At 37.7% G+C, this 17,682-nt stretch overlaps 1 protein-coding gene across 1 annotated transcript in view; it reads right to left on the bottom strand.

Moving 5' to 3' along the window:
- Positions 1 to 2,120: 2,120 nt before the first annotated feature.
- The window catches only part of rbm6 (RNA binding motif protein 6), a 25,560-nt gene continuing 9,998 nt past the window's right edge, over positions 2,121 to 17,682 (bottom strand). The window contains exons 6-23 of the mRNA XM_016458551.1: positions 16,391 to 16,464; positions 12,470 to 12,541; positions 12,091 to 12,379; positions 11,838 to 11,995; positions 11,635 to 11,735; positions 11,408 to 11,471; positions 11,007 to 11,094; positions 10,854 to 10,918; positions 10,618 to 10,741; positions 6,901 to 6,998; positions 6,522 to 6,806; positions 6,281 to 6,427; positions 5,323 to 5,394; positions 4,869 to 5,105; positions 4,497 to 4,571; positions 2,863 to 2,939; positions 2,711 to 2,762; positions 2,121 to 2,619 (exon numbers count right to left, since the gene is read on the bottom strand). Coding sequence (XP_016314037.1) covers positions 2,527 to 2,619; positions 2,711 to 2,762; positions 2,863 to 2,939; positions 4,497 to 4,571; positions 4,869 to 5,105; positions 5,323 to 5,394; positions 6,281 to 6,427; positions 6,522 to 6,806; positions 6,901 to 6,998; positions 10,618 to 10,741; positions 10,854 to 10,918; positions 11,007 to 11,094; positions 11,408 to 11,471; positions 11,635 to 11,735; positions 11,838 to 11,995; positions 12,091 to 12,379; positions 12,470 to 12,541; positions 16,391 to 16,464 — 2,171 coding nt within the window. The 3' untranslated portion in view covers positions 2,121 to 2,526. The remainder of the gene's footprint in view (positions 2,620 to 2,710; positions 2,763 to 2,862; positions 2,940 to 4,496; positions 4,572 to 4,868; positions 5,106 to 5,322; positions 5,395 to 6,280; positions 6,428 to 6,521; positions 6,807 to 6,900; positions 6,999 to 10,617; positions 10,742 to 10,853; positions 10,919 to 11,006; positions 11,095 to 11,407; positions 11,472 to 11,634; positions 11,736 to 11,837; positions 11,996 to 12,090; positions 12,380 to 12,469; positions 12,542 to 16,390; positions 16,465 to 17,682) is intronic.

Below are 17,682 nucleotides of genomic sequence, written 5' to 3'. Positions count from 1 at the left end.
AACACAATGAATTACAGCTTTATTTAAAGTGCTAAAATAATTGCTTCCTTTTTTATCATCAGTTCGGCCCTGCACTCTGATTGTGTTGTGTATTTTTTGAGGGCCATCTCAAGGCTGGTCAGAGACCCCATGCAGCTCCTGCTCTATGTGCAAGAAGCAGCTTTGGCCGGAGATAATGAGGCCCCCCGCACGGTTTCCACACTCAGTCCTGCTGCCTCTGAGGACTCGAGCCGCACGTGCAGTGGGTACAAAACCCCAGACCCCCATATTTATCCTCACTGGCCCCTCTGTATTTCCACTCTAATGGTCTGGACTCATCTGAAGGCCAAAGGTAATTTGATGTGCTCTGCAGTAATGAGTGTGGTGTTGCTGACATCTGGCCCATAAGGTGTATGAAGACAAGCGAGAATACAATGATGGATTACAAAAATACTGGGGACTGCAAAGCCTCAGATAAAGAGGAGAATCTTTTCTTGCATGAGCAGAAAGTCCGGTATACTCCCTTAAGCCATTGCAGACCTTCTGCAAATAAAGAGGAAAGAAGGTCAAACCATGAAGCCAACACTATGCATTGTTGTTCGACTGATGGCAGATGGTCATCCAAACATTTGGAACATATTTGTTTGATAGTCAGCAGAGTCCAAGTGTCACACATGGAAAAAAGAAAGCATTCCAGGTGAAAAATTAGAAATAACACTTGGAAATTACTTTTTGTAATTTAAAATGTTTATTATAAACTAGATAACCCTGAAGGCAGCTATATATTTTTATCTATACAGACCCTTTTTTATTGTGTAAAAAATTCATATAAAGGCTACATATTGTTTCTGTAAATGTAAATTCAAAATGTTGCGGATCTTAATATCTACATCATACTAATATATTAATATAAATGAATAAAAGTTAAATTAACTTTGGCAGCCCTAAAATTTCATTTTGTGTGTGTGTGTGTATACAACACGCACATGCAAGATAATCTTAAAAGTCTCACCCTGGGACACGGTTTCTGGACTTCTTTAAACCATAGACACAGAAACAGGCTGAGAAGTATGTATGGGAACAAACTCTGAGAAGATCGAATACGACAAAAGTCCTACCCTTCAAAAGAAGCTGGCAAAAACGGACATTTGCAAGCTTTCTTTTAAAGAATGACTAATTAAGAAGCAATTACAGATGACAACAACCATGAGGAGGAAGGAAAGCAAGCCGACCTTTGACACGCTCTACATTATACCATGACTACAGGCAACAGCCATTTACACATCAAAGCATGTCAAAGCAAGTCTGATAAAGAACAGTCCTAACATTTGCTCCGTGGAGAGCTAGTCTCAGAGCTCTGCTGTGTCCATATAGTATCCTAACACATTATCAGCTTTTATCTGCGGCTGAAGAAATGGCTATTTAGGGAGTGCAGAAGAAACCATTTTTGGGGTGCATTCTTCTTTTTTTGTTCCTCTGATGTATTACCTGCTGCTGACTTCTGTAGAACCTCATCCGGACATACACTTCAAAAGTTCAAGCTGTGCTCATAAATGTATTTAAATGTTGTAAATATGTAAGGCAATGATTAGAAACATGAGGAATCATGTTGCACAAAGGTTACTGGCTCTAACAAACGACATGATTTCAACATGTTATAACAAAGCACTAAAAGGTTTAGTGAAGGCTGCAGAACTTTTAGATAAAGTGAAATATAATCTCTGCCTGTCCATGCAGTGAAGTAAAGCGCTGTGCACTGTCAATGCATCACTTTCAAGTTTAACTCGAGGCACTCTGCTGCTATAAAAGAACCACAAGAAAATGGAAAATAAAGCCAAGGGGGAAAGCTTAATGAAGTATAGACGAAATTCTTGACTGCATGTGTAGATTCATTCTTTCAGCATTAGACATCTCTGAGGTGCGGCTCACTGTGTAACTGAAATAGCAATAGCTATGTACTGCCACCTGGAGGAGGAGGGTGTAGAAAACAGGCTCTATCGATACTCTTGACTCCTAACACTTTTGAGACCTGCCTCAAGCAGTAAAAATAAGATACATTGGTTTAATGTAAACATTTTTAAATTAATAAAAATCACAAGAATTTGTATATAAATACAACAGACAAACTGTGTTTACAGTCACATTGAGGCAGTTTATTGACCCAAGGACAAACTTAAATGTTTAAGCTCCTCAGCTCAAATATTTCATTTTACAAATGAAATATTACATAAATTTACTACATAAAGGAACAAAAAACATGATAGAGCATTATCAAATGAGGAAATATTTAAAAAGCCCTGAAGAATAGAGCTACAAGAAGGATGATTAAACATAACAGTACATTTGGAAAGAATGCATTAATTTTATAGTCACACATCACCATATCCACAAAATGAGGGGTTAGTCACAATAAGCTTCTCCAGGAATTTTGTATCAGTTCACAGATTAAAGCCTGGAATGAGCTGCCAACGGACCACACAACACTGTGTGTGTGTGTGTTTATGCATGTATATTCACAAATTCCATTTTTGTTCATTAATTTCACTTTCAGTCCAGCTCATTGAAACGTGCAAACATGGCCTTCCGAACTGCCTGTTTGTACGTGGCATGATTCCAGACGACGGGTTCCTTCTTCTTCCGCTTTGGTAAGAAACAAAAGAAAGAGAAAAAAATGAAACCAATGCCCCTCAGCTGCTGCAGCTCAGAACATCCTGTTGCTGAATAGACTCACCTCAGTAGTTTCTAAACCCAAACCTGGTCTCTCGCTGCCTTTATGACTGTCCCTGCAACAACAACAACACAACATGCCACATTTAAGATATGACGGTTCAATATCAGTGCCAAGTGTAAATGAAATGTATTAGGATTCAGAAAATCACAAACCTTGAGCTGCCGGCCCATGTGTTTTGCGACTTTCTTCTTTTTGTTTCAGGAGAACCGTTCGACTGTTTTATTTTCATCTAAAGAACAGGGGTTCAAAATGAGAGTGAATCATTTCATTTCAGACTACTGTGAGAAAACAATGGAGAATATGTTTGAAATCAAGTATAATGTTTGAAGCGCATGCTGACCTGTAAGCAAAATGTTGCTATTAGAAATAACTAGATAGATAGTCTAGCTAAGAAGATATACAGTACTCAGCATAAATGAGCACAGCCCCTCTAAAACTTGACAAATTTAGCAATTAATCTTTATTTGGAAGACAGACATATTAGCGGTCCATGCATATGTTTCAGCAAGTCAGTTACTAAAGAGACATGTCAAAAATTGTTTTCTTATCAAAGTGATGAAATGTTGTCTTGCAAAAATGCAGCCTCCTAAAAGTTACAAAGTAAAACTAAACAAAAAATATCTGGTGTTACATAGCCCACTAAATCTATCTCAGGTATAATGCTGACAATAGTGGAACCATTTGGGAGAGAATTTTCAGGAGATTAATTTCTTTGCACAAAAGAGTGACAATGTCCCTGAAATAATTACACACTTCACTTGAAGCTTTCATTTCATGATGAGTGATATTTTGCTAGTAAAAGAACAAAAAAAAAAAGGCATGTCTCAGAGCTGGCAAAAGCTATGAAAAAAGTGACTGTTTCATCTCGCACATTACCTACTGTAGTCAAAGCACAAACTCATTTAGCCTTTTCCAAGGCCCATATTTACAAAATATAGACTTCTGGGAATCCATAATCTGGTCTCATGAGACCAGTTCAATCATTTTGGATCTAACAGCATCCAAAATGTTATGGTGCTTCTAGAGGAACAATATAGTGAGAAGTGCCTGGTTCCCACAGTGAAGTTTGGAGGTTGTGAAGTTCTTATATAATACAAAAACTTGAAACAGAAGATGCAACCCTCTCTTCATTACAGTACTATAGTACTATACTTTAATCAAGGGTGTACTCATTTCTGCAACCCTTTTTTTGAAACCCATTTTTGCCATCTCTCCACAATTTATTTTAGGGATCAACATAACCGACTGTTTTTGTAACTCATGTGTGTTTTTAACGTAAACTTGTGTGTGAATGAGAACTTAGTTTAGTACGCACATGCTGTGTCAGCCGCTTTTTCTGTACGTGTGCTTCAGATGTGTGCACTCAGAAAACGTATATCAGAAGTTTAAACTAATATGGTTTAAAATGCATGATTTCAGCGCGATAAACATGATGATTTGAACCAAAACAGATGTTTTTAGCAGGTCCGAGCTGTAAGGGTGCAGCTCTATTCTGGAAAAGGGGGCGGGGAGCAGCAGATTATTTGCATTTAAAGAGCCAGGCCCGAAAAAACAGCGTGTTTCTGCTTCCACTCAAAATAGGCATTTTCGAAATTATATAATAAATGATCTGTGGAGTATTTTGAGCTGAAACTTCACAGACACATTCTGGGGACACCAGAGTCTTATATTACATATTGTAAAAAGGGGCATAATATGTCTCCTTTAAAAAAAATGTATTTTTCCATAGGGGTTGACACTTGTTTATGCTGAGTACAGTACATAATTAATGAAACAAAAAAAATACCTCTTTTTCCTGGTTTTCTAGAGCCTCAAGTTCTCTCTTTGACCTTTTGATTTTTAGGTGAATCTCCATATTTTGCTAAAATAAAGAGAAAAATACAATAAAGGGAAGGTCAAAACCTGACCCACAAATTTCTAAACAATCCAGTTTAGTCAATTATATAATTTATATACTTATAAAAAAATAAATAACTGATCAAAATGTATTTATATAAAGACTACACTTACACACACACACTAAAATTAATAATAATAATAATACATATAATAAGAATAACATAATTTCTTTATACAGTTTTAATAACCGATTTCTGGCACCTTGCATTAAGTCCACAGTCCTGATAGATCATAAAAGTTTCATTTAGAGATCTGGTACCTTATGCAGGTCTGAGAGCTGCTGGTGGCGGATCAGAGCGTCTTTATTAGGGAACTGCCTCCTGCACAGAAGACATGCCATCTTCTTCCAATCTGTCAACTTGTCTTCCTTCTCGTCCGCCAGTGGCTGACTCTTTGCAGGCCCTGCAGCTTCCTGCTTCTCGTGTTTCTCTTCTTCCTCCTCGTCGCTGCCTGCCCCATAGTCAGCCGCCAACATTCCAAGAGAGCCCATGGGCCGCTGCCAACACACAAGAGGGAGAGAGGGGAGTTTTGCTTTGATCTACAATGACACTCACTGTAAATCTGCTTTAGTGTGGGTTATCAAATAACCTACATCAATCAGGGTCAAGGTGATGTGTGTGCCCTTTCAGCTGTTTGGGAAAACTGAGACTGAAGTGTATTTGAGTGCATGTTAATGTGTGTGTGTTGTTGATAGTAAGACTGTAGACTCTCACCTTGGATGATTTTTCCTCTTTTTGTTTTGGTGGAGCAAGAGGCTTCTTGAATAATTCATCTGCACTGGTGGCCTATATGAATAAAGGAACAGTATGAAATAATAACAGACATTAAAACATTTAAAAGAAAGATCATCGCTAAAGTTTAGTAGGCTGTTATAGACCTATGACAGATGGGTAAGATGGGTGTTAAACATACTGAATTTTAAAAACATGTTATTATCTGGCCTGTTGCATTTCCCTTACTTTACAGACAATTCCGTCAAGTCAAGCATGCTAATAGAGATTAGAAATGAGGAAAAACTAAATATAAAGTTTAATGTGTGTCAGTGAAAATATACGAGGGGAGGGACATGAGTAAGGATTGGAGAGAGAAATTAGAGATTTCAAATGTAGTCCAACTAAATAATTTATGGGACATTGCAACCCACAAAACACATATGACTAAAAATACCAAGCATTACAATATTTTGCTGATGGATTAAAAATAGAGCATGACACATGCAACCCTATCTGTCTAAGTGACGGGTAATGATTATTATCTCTGGGAAGGATAATAAAAAAACACTAGACTTTGATATGTTCTGAAGAAACCATACAAACAAAACTTGATGCCACAGTCTTATGGTGTTATAAATGGTTGCCAGGTGTGAGTGGTTTGTAAGATGGAACAAGTCAAAAGTAATTTTGGTCTCTAAATATGGCCCATCCTTCCTTAAATTCAAGTATATTGATTTTTGTCTGGTTTAGCATTTACAAAACAAAAATCTGATTGCTTAAATTAATAACACACCTCTCTTCAACGAACTGCCCGATTTTCAGTGTTCATGTCAAAATCACAAAGAGTGTGCACTGAAGTTATTAATATGTAAGGTGTGGTGTTTGTTTAAATTCCTAATTCTGATTATGAGCAATATAGACAGGAGAGAAGGGGTTAAAAAAAAAAGAGTGATCTGACCTTCCTTTCAAAGATGGCAAAGGCTGCATCAGCAGCTTTTGAAGGTCTCTGGTCGTCTCCTCCAGACTTGAAAAGAGGTGAAGGAGATCGAACAGTTTCTTTCTGCCTGTTCTGGATTTTCGCCCATCGCTCCATGTCTTTCATTATCTGATGATCAGATCCAAAATTACAACACAGATCTAACACAATGCTTGTTTTTAATACAAAACTTAATGTAATGCAAATTAAGTGATATTAAAACCTTAAAAGCTGCTAAACTTCTCGGCTTCTCCTCCTTTTCCTTCTCTTTCTTTTCTGCACGTGGGGCATGCTCCTCTTCCACCTGCACCTCCGGCACAGTCTCTGGAACGGCCTTCACTCCCTCCTCTGTGATGGGGGTAGCTATAACCTCAGCAGTTGTTGCCACAGGGACAGCAACTTCAGGGGCCGGCTCCTGAACATCAGTAGAAGAGCTCTGGACTGGGATGTAGGTCTTTGAGGCACTGTCCCAGTACAGGTACTGCTGATTCTGAGCATCATAGAAATACTACACAAGTAAAAATAAACATTTAGTCATTGTATATTGTATTTCATTCATATTAAACATTCAGGAGAATCAAAAGGCAATTTTCTCTACACACCCTTGAGTTGGGATCATAGTACAGGGTAGTCTGAGGGTCATAGTAAAATCCTGATGTAGCATCGTAAAGGAAGGCTGACAAATCTGGAGCCTCAGATCCTGCAGTCACAAGAGTACGATTATCAGACCAGTTACTATGATGAAAGGTGTCTGCTTCCGGTGGCGCTGCACTGCTGGTGACACGGACACTTGTTGCTGCTGACATTCTTAACTCTTTTAACCATTTTAACTTGTTGTGCTTTTCTCTATTACTTTTTACTTTTTCTAATTGCTTTTTTTATGCTGATACATTGGACTGGATATTATATATATTGGACTAATATGCAGTCTTTCAGAAATACGGTTTCTATTCTTGATGACTTACAGAAAGTGAATGATTTAAATGACTTTTATCTAAGATTTGAGAAGCGTGGGCATATTTCTGAGAATAGTATTGGTGTAATGGAGTCTTTTTCAGATATTATTAAAGATAAGATATTGATTGATCCGAATCAGATTAACTTCTATTTTAAACATATTTGTTAAAAGAAATCGGCAGGCCCGGATGGAATTTCTCCCCATATTGTTAAGTGTTGTGCAGATGAACTGACTCCAGCTTGGCTTCCTATATTTCAATAATCTTTGGATTCAGGTATTGTTCCCAGTTTGTGGAAAAGAACATTGATTATACCTGTTCCTAAGATAGCTAGGCCTTTAGAGAATAATGATTTTAGACTGGTTGCATTAACATCTGTGATTATGAAATGTTTTGAAAAGGGTGTTGTATCTATGTTAAAAGCAGAGGTCGCTAGTAATCTAGACCCCTTACAGTTCACCTATAGACAAAGGAGAAAAACTGAATATGCTATTAACTAGGGCTGTGCGATTAATCGGAATCGTCATAAAATCTCGATTTGAGCATGCGCGATTCCTAAATCGCTTTACAGCACGAATTTCCGCGCCCCCGACCTCCCGCAGTATGCTATCCGAACCAATCAGAATGCAGCGCGCCTAAATGGAGCACGAGAACAGAACAGACCGGGCGGGCATACAAACGTAACGCCAGGTTCACACACTCCGTCTGTGGTGCATATTTTGTCTGCGCCCATGTTAACGGATCAGAGCGTTCACACTGCATGCGATTGCGGCCCGGCAGTGCGCTCCAGGAGCGGTGTGTCTGCAGCAGTCATGCTGCGATCGTTTCCGCACGGAGTCTATTTCTTCTGTGCTGCATGCGCTGAATTAAAGTGACAGTGCATTATTCGCGGTAAAAATTAACATGGATTGACACGGAAATTTTGTAATTACACCATAGATGCATATAATTAAAGTCTACCGTTTCACAGTCAACACATGGCTTTTTGGATAGATTTAAAACAAGGAAGAGTGCACTTTTAGATAAACAACGCAATAATAGATGGCACTCGTGGTGGTAGTTAAAGTTATATTTATTGAGTTTAAACGTGAATATGTCTATGAAAGATTGTATTACTGTACTGTGATAAAAGAGAATCACAATGCTGAAAAAGCATTTTCAGAAACAACGTTTGGATTTGAAATCAAAATAATGGATAAATGTTGTATTTGTAGTAAACAGCCGCGGATCAGGAGCGGACTGCAAACGCGTCTTGTGCGAAAGCAAAATGAGTCCGTGCTGCATCTGCACCGCATACATAGGCTGTATACGCACTGCAGACGGAGTACGTGTGAACTTGGCGCAACAAATCTAGTTCAACATCTGAGGCAACGCCACAAAGAGCTCTATGACCAATGCATGGCAAAAAAAATCCCTGGACACGGGATTTTTTTTTTCCTGCCATATGTCTATTCTAGAGACATTTTGTTACACCTTTACTTAGTGAATATTTTGCCTTATGTCTGTTCTAGAGACATGTTACAGCTTCTTGATAAAGCTCTAATTGGTTTTCAAATTCACACTGAATGCATTTATGACTGTAAAGCAAAATTTATCAAAGTTGAATTGAAATCGCGATAGTTTTTTTTTTGTCCATATCACACAGCCCTACTATTAACAGCATTATGCACTTGATTTTGAAGCATCTAGAAGATCCTAAAGCTTATGCTCGGTTACTGTTTATTGATTTCAGCTCTGTTTTAACACGACTCAACCTCATTTGTTAATTGATAAGATGAAGCAGCTGAGTGTAAACCCATGTATTAAGTGGCACTATTCTTTTTTTAACAGATAGAACTCAATGTGTAAAGGTAAACAATTTTCTTTCACATCAAAAGAGCAGTAGTACAGGTGTTCCACAAGGCTGCGTCAGTTCACCCATTCTCTTTAAAATTTTTTTTTTTTTTACAAATGAATGCTTAAGTAGGCATTCACAAAATTATATTTTTAAATATTCAGATATTTAAATATACACAGCCATGCTAAGTTTACTCTATGTGCATGACAATATTAGCACTATTTACCAGTCATAAGTCAGTTTGTTGACTGGTGTGATAAAAATTAGCTAATAATAAATACAATGAAAACGGAAGAGATTGTATTTGACGCAAAATGTATAGGTGACCATCGTCAAGTGGTTATACATGATCATCATATTATCCAGTCACAGACCTCTAAGTATTTGGGCGTTTACTTAGTTCACTTACATGGAAAAAACACATTGAATGGGTTTGCACTCGTCTACAACAGAGATTGTATTTCATACATAGGTTACGTCTCTATGGAAAATCTTAAGAAACAAGAATCTTATGTTGCTGTTTTAGAAAGCTGTTTTAGAAAGTATTGTTAGGTATGGTATCACAGTATGGTTTGGTAACCTGTCAGCACAGTTTAAATCTAAGTTGATGCACCTATTATTGACAGCATGGAGAATTGTTGGGCATGACAAACATTTTAACCTTCAAGATTTATGAGGCATGCATTCTCAATCAGGTAGAGAGGATTCTTGGTGATCAGACTCATTTCTTGTATTTACAGTATGAACTGCTTCCCTCTGGTAGAAGATGTCGAATCCCAACGTATAAGTTAAATCGATATAAGAATTCCTTTGTACCTGTATTGGTGTTTGTTTAACAAGAGTTTATCTTGATCTTATTTTGAGTTTAACTTTTTATCATTGTTTTTATTGTTATTATTATCTGTTTATTGTATGTCTGCAGCAACATGTAGTCCACAACAATTTTCCTCTCAAGGACAATAAAGTATACTACTACTACTACTACTACTACTATCCTCAACTAGGGCTAGTGAATACTGTGAATTAGTGCTGGGCGGTATGACCAAAAATTTATACGCTAGGTTTGTCAGTATGAATATTCTATGGAAAAAAGCCGCTAAAAGGGTATGAAAGTTGCTAAATCTAGTGCTAAAGTCACACTCGTGTGTGTGTGAGACACAGGAGCTGATGGCAGGGGGCGGTGGATATTTGTGGCGGTCAATGTGGATATTGTGGATGAGTTCTTCTGTGTCATCACGTTCTATTAGTTCTACAGCTTCAGTTTCGAAACTTTCACGCTTAGTAACACATACAGCTGTTCCCTCATCACAGTGCAACAGTGAAAAGGGACCCCTTTCAAACAGTGTCGCATTCCGAACGTTGTTTAAGCGACATACACTGGTATTGCGGTATTTAAAAAATTCTTATCATAACAAAAATAAACACCAGTATTCGGTATGAACCGGTATACCGCCCAGCACTACTATGAATATAAATAAATATAACAAAAAGAATACCCTTTAAACTTTAACTGAACAGTGGCGTACCGTAGCTGTAGCCGTCAATGGACTCTGCAGCTCCAGGAAGATCAGTGTCAGATAAAGCTGCAGTCTGGTGCTCAGCTGTCTGGACTGACTGCGACATTGCCGTTGTCTCAGAATATATCACACCCTGCACACAGCCAGACAGTCAATTACAGTCCAAAAACCAATATCTCTCCTGGCTACAACTGGCCACGTTGTTTCAAAAACGTGCCTTTGTGCTAGTATAAAAAGACAATCACCTGTGTTAAGCTTGAAGTCGGCATTACAGCTGATGACAACGTGGCATCCGCTCCCATTGGGTCATCTGCACGAAGTCCCACAGAACACAAAAAAGAATATATTATGCTACAATCAATTTCAATACCATAATCAAATAAATTAAAACCAAATACCTTGCATGGAAGGTGCAACACCCATAGTTGTATGAGAAGGCTGAGGATAAAATTGTTGCTGTGGCTGCTGATACTGATGTTGTTGTTGCTAGAAAAAAAATTATATATGAAAAGTTTAATACAAGATATGGACTGTTCACACAAAACATGCTCTTGCGTTCAACTGGGATATTTTTTAAACACTGTTCCACGTAAATATATGCTAGACGGAAGTGAATTTTAACCATCTTGATATTTTTCTTATTGTTGTTGTTTTTCTGCATCTCACGCAATGAGCACTACATTTTTAAAATGCGGTTTCAAGATAAAAGAACTCACCCTTATAAAATGTACCTTAAAAACATTGTCTAGCTGTCTGAAAGTTTTAGTAACAATGTATGTCATGCATTGAAATGACCTACCATCATAACATCTGGAGGGAAACCCAAGAGAGAAGTGTTTGACTTATCATTTTCCCTCCTATAGCTACAGTGAAAACAAGAATTACCTTTAAAGCTCAAATAACAACCACAGTTGAAATTTCTTCTCTTAGGACTTATGAAATGTTTCCTCTAAGAACTGAAACTAGAATATACATGTAATATTCTTTTATTACTTACATGATATATCCCAACAAAATGAGACTTACTTTTGGTTTTTCAAAGGTTTGGCAACTTCAGCATAAACTCTAACCCCATCAATCATGATAGGGCGGGGTTTGGTGAGCAGCTCCACCAATCGCGTCACATGCTGTATATAAAAGTGAGTAGTATCATTATGAATGCATCAAGGAACACAGTGGACCATTTTGAGACATTATATTGTAGTTAGAATGAGAAATCTGTACAATACCTCATGTGAATCCATATCGACAAAGCAGAAGCATTTGGATCCAGGTGACTTCCCTTTGACCAGACGTACATTACGCTCATCCAGGTACGCAAATGTATCGAGTGCTTGCAGAATGGTCTCCACGGTGGTGGTAGGCAAAATGTTCTTGATAATCATTGCTAAAAATAAGACATGAAACTTAAGAACAATCTGCCACCTACTTTTGTTCATTTGTTTTCTTTCAGAATATGTATTCACAGTTGACATCACTTACTCTTGCTCTCTTTGAAGACCGGATCGGAGTGCTGCAAGTTTTGGCGAGATGCTCTCTGATTGGTCCATTCTTCCGATTGTTGCTCTACCTCCTGCTGTTGTAGCTGTTGGTCTATTTGCTGTTGCCATGCTTCAGGAGTCAAGTTGGAGTTTCTTTGCCACACACCTTGAGAGGCAGGATCCTGCACAGGCTTGGCATCGGTTTCCTCCTTTATATTCAGTGGCAGGACTGGATTTGGTAACAAATTGTCATCGCTGGCTGGAGCGGCTTTAGCTGGTGGTTCATGATGCTGCAATCCAAATTACATTTAAGTATGTCAATCACACTAACAGATAATTAAGATCAATACATATCAAGCTCTACCAAAGAGGAATCTCACCTGTTCTTTCATATTTTTGTCAGGCTGGATATATTTGAGCAGAGCAGTCTTGTCACCAACCTTAACAGATCCCTAGAAAACAAGACAACAGTCTCTCAGTGCTAAGTGACTGACAGCTTTCCAAAAAGCCAACCCAACCTAACAACAAAAAAGAAAAGGGATTTCCCATTTGCCCGTCTGAGGGCATAAACAGGCAGGTCTGATCTGGGCCTTACTTATGCCCAGGTTTGGATTACATTTGCGGTTTTTTTGTTTTTGTTTTTTTTCATCTGCCTTTTTAATACACACATTACTGTGTGAAAATGGGAGTAAAATCTTTTAAGTGTAGTAAATCTTGCAGTGGTTATATGGCTGCAATTTATGTACTACCGCCTTAATTTGAATGCTAACCTGAAAATATAACTGAAAAATATAACTAGTAATGTCAAAGTACATAGTAGAAGCATATTCATCGCACAAGTAACTGCACATTCATCCGTAACAGGATGAATAAAGGCAAAAAAGTCTGGCTTCTTTCAAGTGAGAAGACTATGCAGACTTGGAAAATTTCACAATTCACTTTCAAAATGGGGTGGACAGTCAAAACAGCAGTGACATTAGGGCTGGGCGATATAGCTAAATTGTTTTAACAATCACACACAAAATAAAAATTAAACAAATATCTAATTTCTAATGTTTTATATGCAGATTTAAATAGGTCTTAAGGAAACTTTTGACATCCTGAGGCCACAGGAGGGCGCAATGAGCAAAATAATGCCGCACATTTAAATTGTCAACGCAAGGAAATATCTGTCTATAAAAAAACGTGCATTACGTCTAAATTAACTCATAAAAATCAAATATAATTTCGTAAATTGCATAAACAATTATGAACAAAACAGCATCATGTATTTATGCATTGCTTAATCCAAAGAGCCGAAGCGCCATTCACACAGATTGCATTTAAAAACATGAGACGCTGCGAAAAGGAATAAACCTCCACAAATTCGTGACGTTTTCTAAAAGTTTAAACTGTTTTAACTTTGCATGGCTTTCTATACATCTCTTCTGTGAGACGCGAGTGCAGCAGTCATTTGTCTGTCTAAAAATGTGTTGAATATGCATTCTGTGTGAATGGCTTGGTTTCGGTTTTAACCTAATCAAGATCTTCTCCGCATTGAGCTACTATATATCTCTAATATTTTGAATAATTAACGCAGCAGCGGCGCGTCTCGTGGGCTAGACTAACAAAACATTAAAATGAAACAACGTCACTTACAACATCACCGCATCTCGCACGCCACTAATGACGCTCCCTGACGCACTCCTAACATTCAAATGCAAATGTTTATCTTAAATTAGACTAATATTCATTCTTTATTCACAATCTCCTCATCACAGGCAGGCACAGCACTCAATTCAGCATGTGTTCGTGTTTGTGTGTGCTGTCTGCGTCACTCATAGCACGTGCCTATATCATGCGCTATATCGAACATCTTTTCTATCATTATCGAAGAAGGTGTACCGTCGATAAATATCGATACCGTTTTATCGCCCAGGCCTAAGTGACATTCTTTCTATGCTAGGACATTAAGATTTTCTAATTTTACTTCACATATATTTATGTTGTTTATATAAAAGGTTATATTGATTGGCCCACTGTGAAAAATCCAGTTCATGCCCGATCAAAGAAAAGTACTGCTTATGGACAACTGTGGTAAAAGATCTTCAGCTTTTAGGTTGAAAGGACATTCTAGGTAAATTGCCTAACAGTGTAATGTGATCAGAATTTTATGACTTCTTACTAGGGCTGCACAATAAATCGAAATGAAATCACGATTAGGCAGAAGCTGCGATTGTCATGCGCATCTTGTCAGTGAAGCACGGTTTTGTGATCAGCAGTACATCTCCATCCGAAGGCCAGAGATACTCCAAATACACCCCACAGAAGAAATCCAGGAAATGCCTATAATGGTAGCTGAATAAACAGAAGATTTAACTGCTTTCATTGATTCAACGTGACTAATAAACACAAGACTACGACAATATATGGTTTATCTGAGTTCTTCTTATTATAATAAAGTATATTTATAATGCATAGCCTTTATCACTGCTTAGAATACTATGAAATATGTTATTGCCTTATTCTGTGTAAGAAGCCACATCATCTCAGAAGGATTTATTTCAACACTCGACTGACGTTATGAAGTGAGTTTGGAGTAAAAACATGTTATTAAATGTGGTATTTTCACATGCTTTCAGATAGAGAAGCATTTACTACACAGAGCCATAGTTCACTGAGAAGCTACGCAAACAGCTGTCATTATCGCGAACAATTTCTTCGATTTCATAATATGCGATTTTAGTAAATGTGTAGTAAATGCTGCTCCATCTGAAAGCATGTGATGGAGATTTACTGCTGATTACAGAACCGGCTTTACTGACAAGATGCGCATGACTACCGCATTCGATTAATCGTGCAGCCCTACTTCTTACCCACCGTCACTGCCGCAGTTACTTGTTGTAGAAATTTGTTTTTAAGTGTCTCACCAAGTACACAAAACAAGATAAGTTATCCTGCTAGTTGGCCAGCAGGGAACTGTGGTTTCGGATGAAAGAAGAACCCTGAGCAAGATTCTTTTCTGAAAGGTACTTTGTCAGACATTTAACAAAAACGAGGGAGAAATATATGCTGTTACAACCAATACAACCCACAGGGTATTCAAGTTTCAGCACAACAGCCAATGGCTCAACACAAATCCAAGCAAACCTCTAGTTGCCTTACTCGCCTTACATTTATAGTGCAAGTTTCATTAGAAATGTCAAAATACTATTAGTACAAACAAGCCCTGATTTTCCAAGTCTGGATTTTTCCAAATAAACATCAGCATGGATCTCTCAGACATCCAGATACACAACAACCACGAAGTCGGTCAAGATGAAGTAAGCAGGAATGGAAAGAACGAGTTTGTTGTGCTGGAAGAGATGACACACCCAAACTCAAGATGATTAAATCACAATCCATGGAAAGAAGAATAAAAAACTTCACAGACTGCAAGTAGAAACAAAGAGCACAGTTCTGGAACTATAATTCCATAAGGTCAAAGGATAAGGAATAACTGTTGACACAGCACGAGGATGATACTGTGCTGTAGGCATAACAGCATAAAGCTTTACTTACAACCGTTTGACAACCTGTTCATCGAAAATTCAAATAGGGGAAAACAGCAACTACCTCTTTCCTTCCAAGTCAGCAAAATATGAATATCAACAAAAGGAAGCTACATATAGCATTTCAGTCACCACAGAAATGATGAAAATCCAACACTGATTCACTTTAAAGTAAGACAATAAAGGAGGCCAAAGAAGAATGCTTAGTTTTGCTTCAGTACCACTTCAGAATATGCCAGTGGGAGCAAGTAAAAAGTGATCGTAAGTGCATAACCTCCAGATGGTCAAATGAGGGAAATAAAATATTATACTGTTGAAAACAAAGAATGAAATATCAATGGTCTGGAGTACTACCACCTAAGAGTTGAAGAAACAGGTTGCACAACTTGTTGCATAGATGCAAATCCAATTCCAAATTCAGTATGCCATGTATCTATTCATAAAACTATCCATTCTGTATAAGAAGTCGAAAAAAAGTTAAATGTAAAGGTTCACTCAAGTTCAATCACTCAGCTAATACACCTATGGCAGTCATCAAAGAATAGTGCACCCCTTGTCACTACGCTCACTTGTTATGCCTTAAAGCTAATGTTGCAAACTAAGTGGCGTGTTTTAATTGGTCATGATTAATATAAGTGGGAAAAATGTTCCCTTGAAAGTCTCATGTCCCATCTACCCCATTCCCACCCAGAGCCCATCCACCTCCCCCTCCCCAGGCCCAAGCCTTCTTCCTGTTAGCAGACAGAGCCGTTGTAGACGAGGATGGGCCACCTGGTTGGACTCCATGAAGTGGACAGCATCCTCGAGGTTTAAAAACTCCACATAGGCCGTATCGTAGCTGTAACCTGGGAACAGCATTTGAAATACAGATGGGTTTGTGTTAGTTATTGCAGGTAAATAGGATAATTTTCAAGAGAAAAAAGCAGTGTTTCGTTTCACAAGACATATCACAAAGTGAATTCATACAGGATGTCTTTTGCTTGTCGGGCACATTTTATTTAATTATTTGATTGTTTGAAGTCAGTCGTGAAGAATCAGAGTAACTCAGAGACAATTCTGAAGCCAAGATATACATCTATAACAATTAAGAAATAAAAATAATAACAGTAGAGAACAAAAATGTAACAGAGCTTGAAATAACACTACAGTAACTGAGTTTCTAGTAAATTATAAGTCTAATCACATCTAACATCTAAAACACATCATAGAAGACCCACATTTATTTTCCAACAAACTTGCAACAGTCTGAACAATTAAAAAAAAAGAACAATAAAGCAAAAAAGTTATTAATTGGATTAATTTGATGAAGTGGAACAATAAAACAACTAAAACTGAAAAAGTTGCTCTCTTCACTGCAAATTTATAGATGCTTTTAAGAATTAAATAATATTGTAATTAAATACAATTAATTTAAAATTGTATATTTTCTATGACTTGAGTCATTGGCAAAGAATTATTTTATTATAATTATTTTATTAAAGGGGTCATATGATGCTGCTAAAAAGAACATTATTTTGTGTATTTGGTGTAATGAAATGTGTTTATGCGGTTTAAGGTTAAAAAAACACATTATTTTCCACATACTGTACATTATTGTTTCTCCTCTATGCCCCGCCTTTCTGAAACGCGTCGATTTTTACAAAGCTCATCGGTCTGAAAAGCGAGGTGTGCTCTGATTGGCCAGCTATCCAGTGTGTTGTGATTGGCCGAATACCTCAAGCGTGTGATGGAAATGTTACGCCCCTTACCATATTGTGATGCCTTGTCCGGCTGGCGCGAAGAGACAAAAACATTAAAACCCATTATAAACGAGGCATTTTTTGCATCCAGTGGGGACATAATTACAGATTATAATGACTTATACTGTCTTTTTATGCGTTGCGTTGCACCGCATAAACATAAAACCATGTCTGCATTTGTGATTGGAGAAATGACAAACAACAAGCCCTACTCTACACTGCCCAAAAAACTCGCTTTAAATATATAAAATATAAAAACTCTTTAAATATAAAAAACGTACTTACAGTCTGTGAGTCAGAACAGCCGGCATTGTAGTCTACTCT

This window comes from Sinocyclocheilus anshuiensis, unplaced genomic scaffold, assembly GCF_001515605.1.
Source record: "Sinocyclocheilus anshuiensis isolate Anshui unplaced genomic scaffold, SAMN03320099.WGS_v1.1 scaffold615, whole genome shotgun sequence".
Classification (NCBI taxonomy): Eukaryota; Metazoa; Chordata; class Actinopteri; order Cypriniformes; family Cyprinidae; genus Sinocyclocheilus; species Sinocyclocheilus anshuiensis.
Note: the sequence above shows the minus strand (reverse complement) of the source record. Positions and strands in the feature narration are given on the sequence as shown.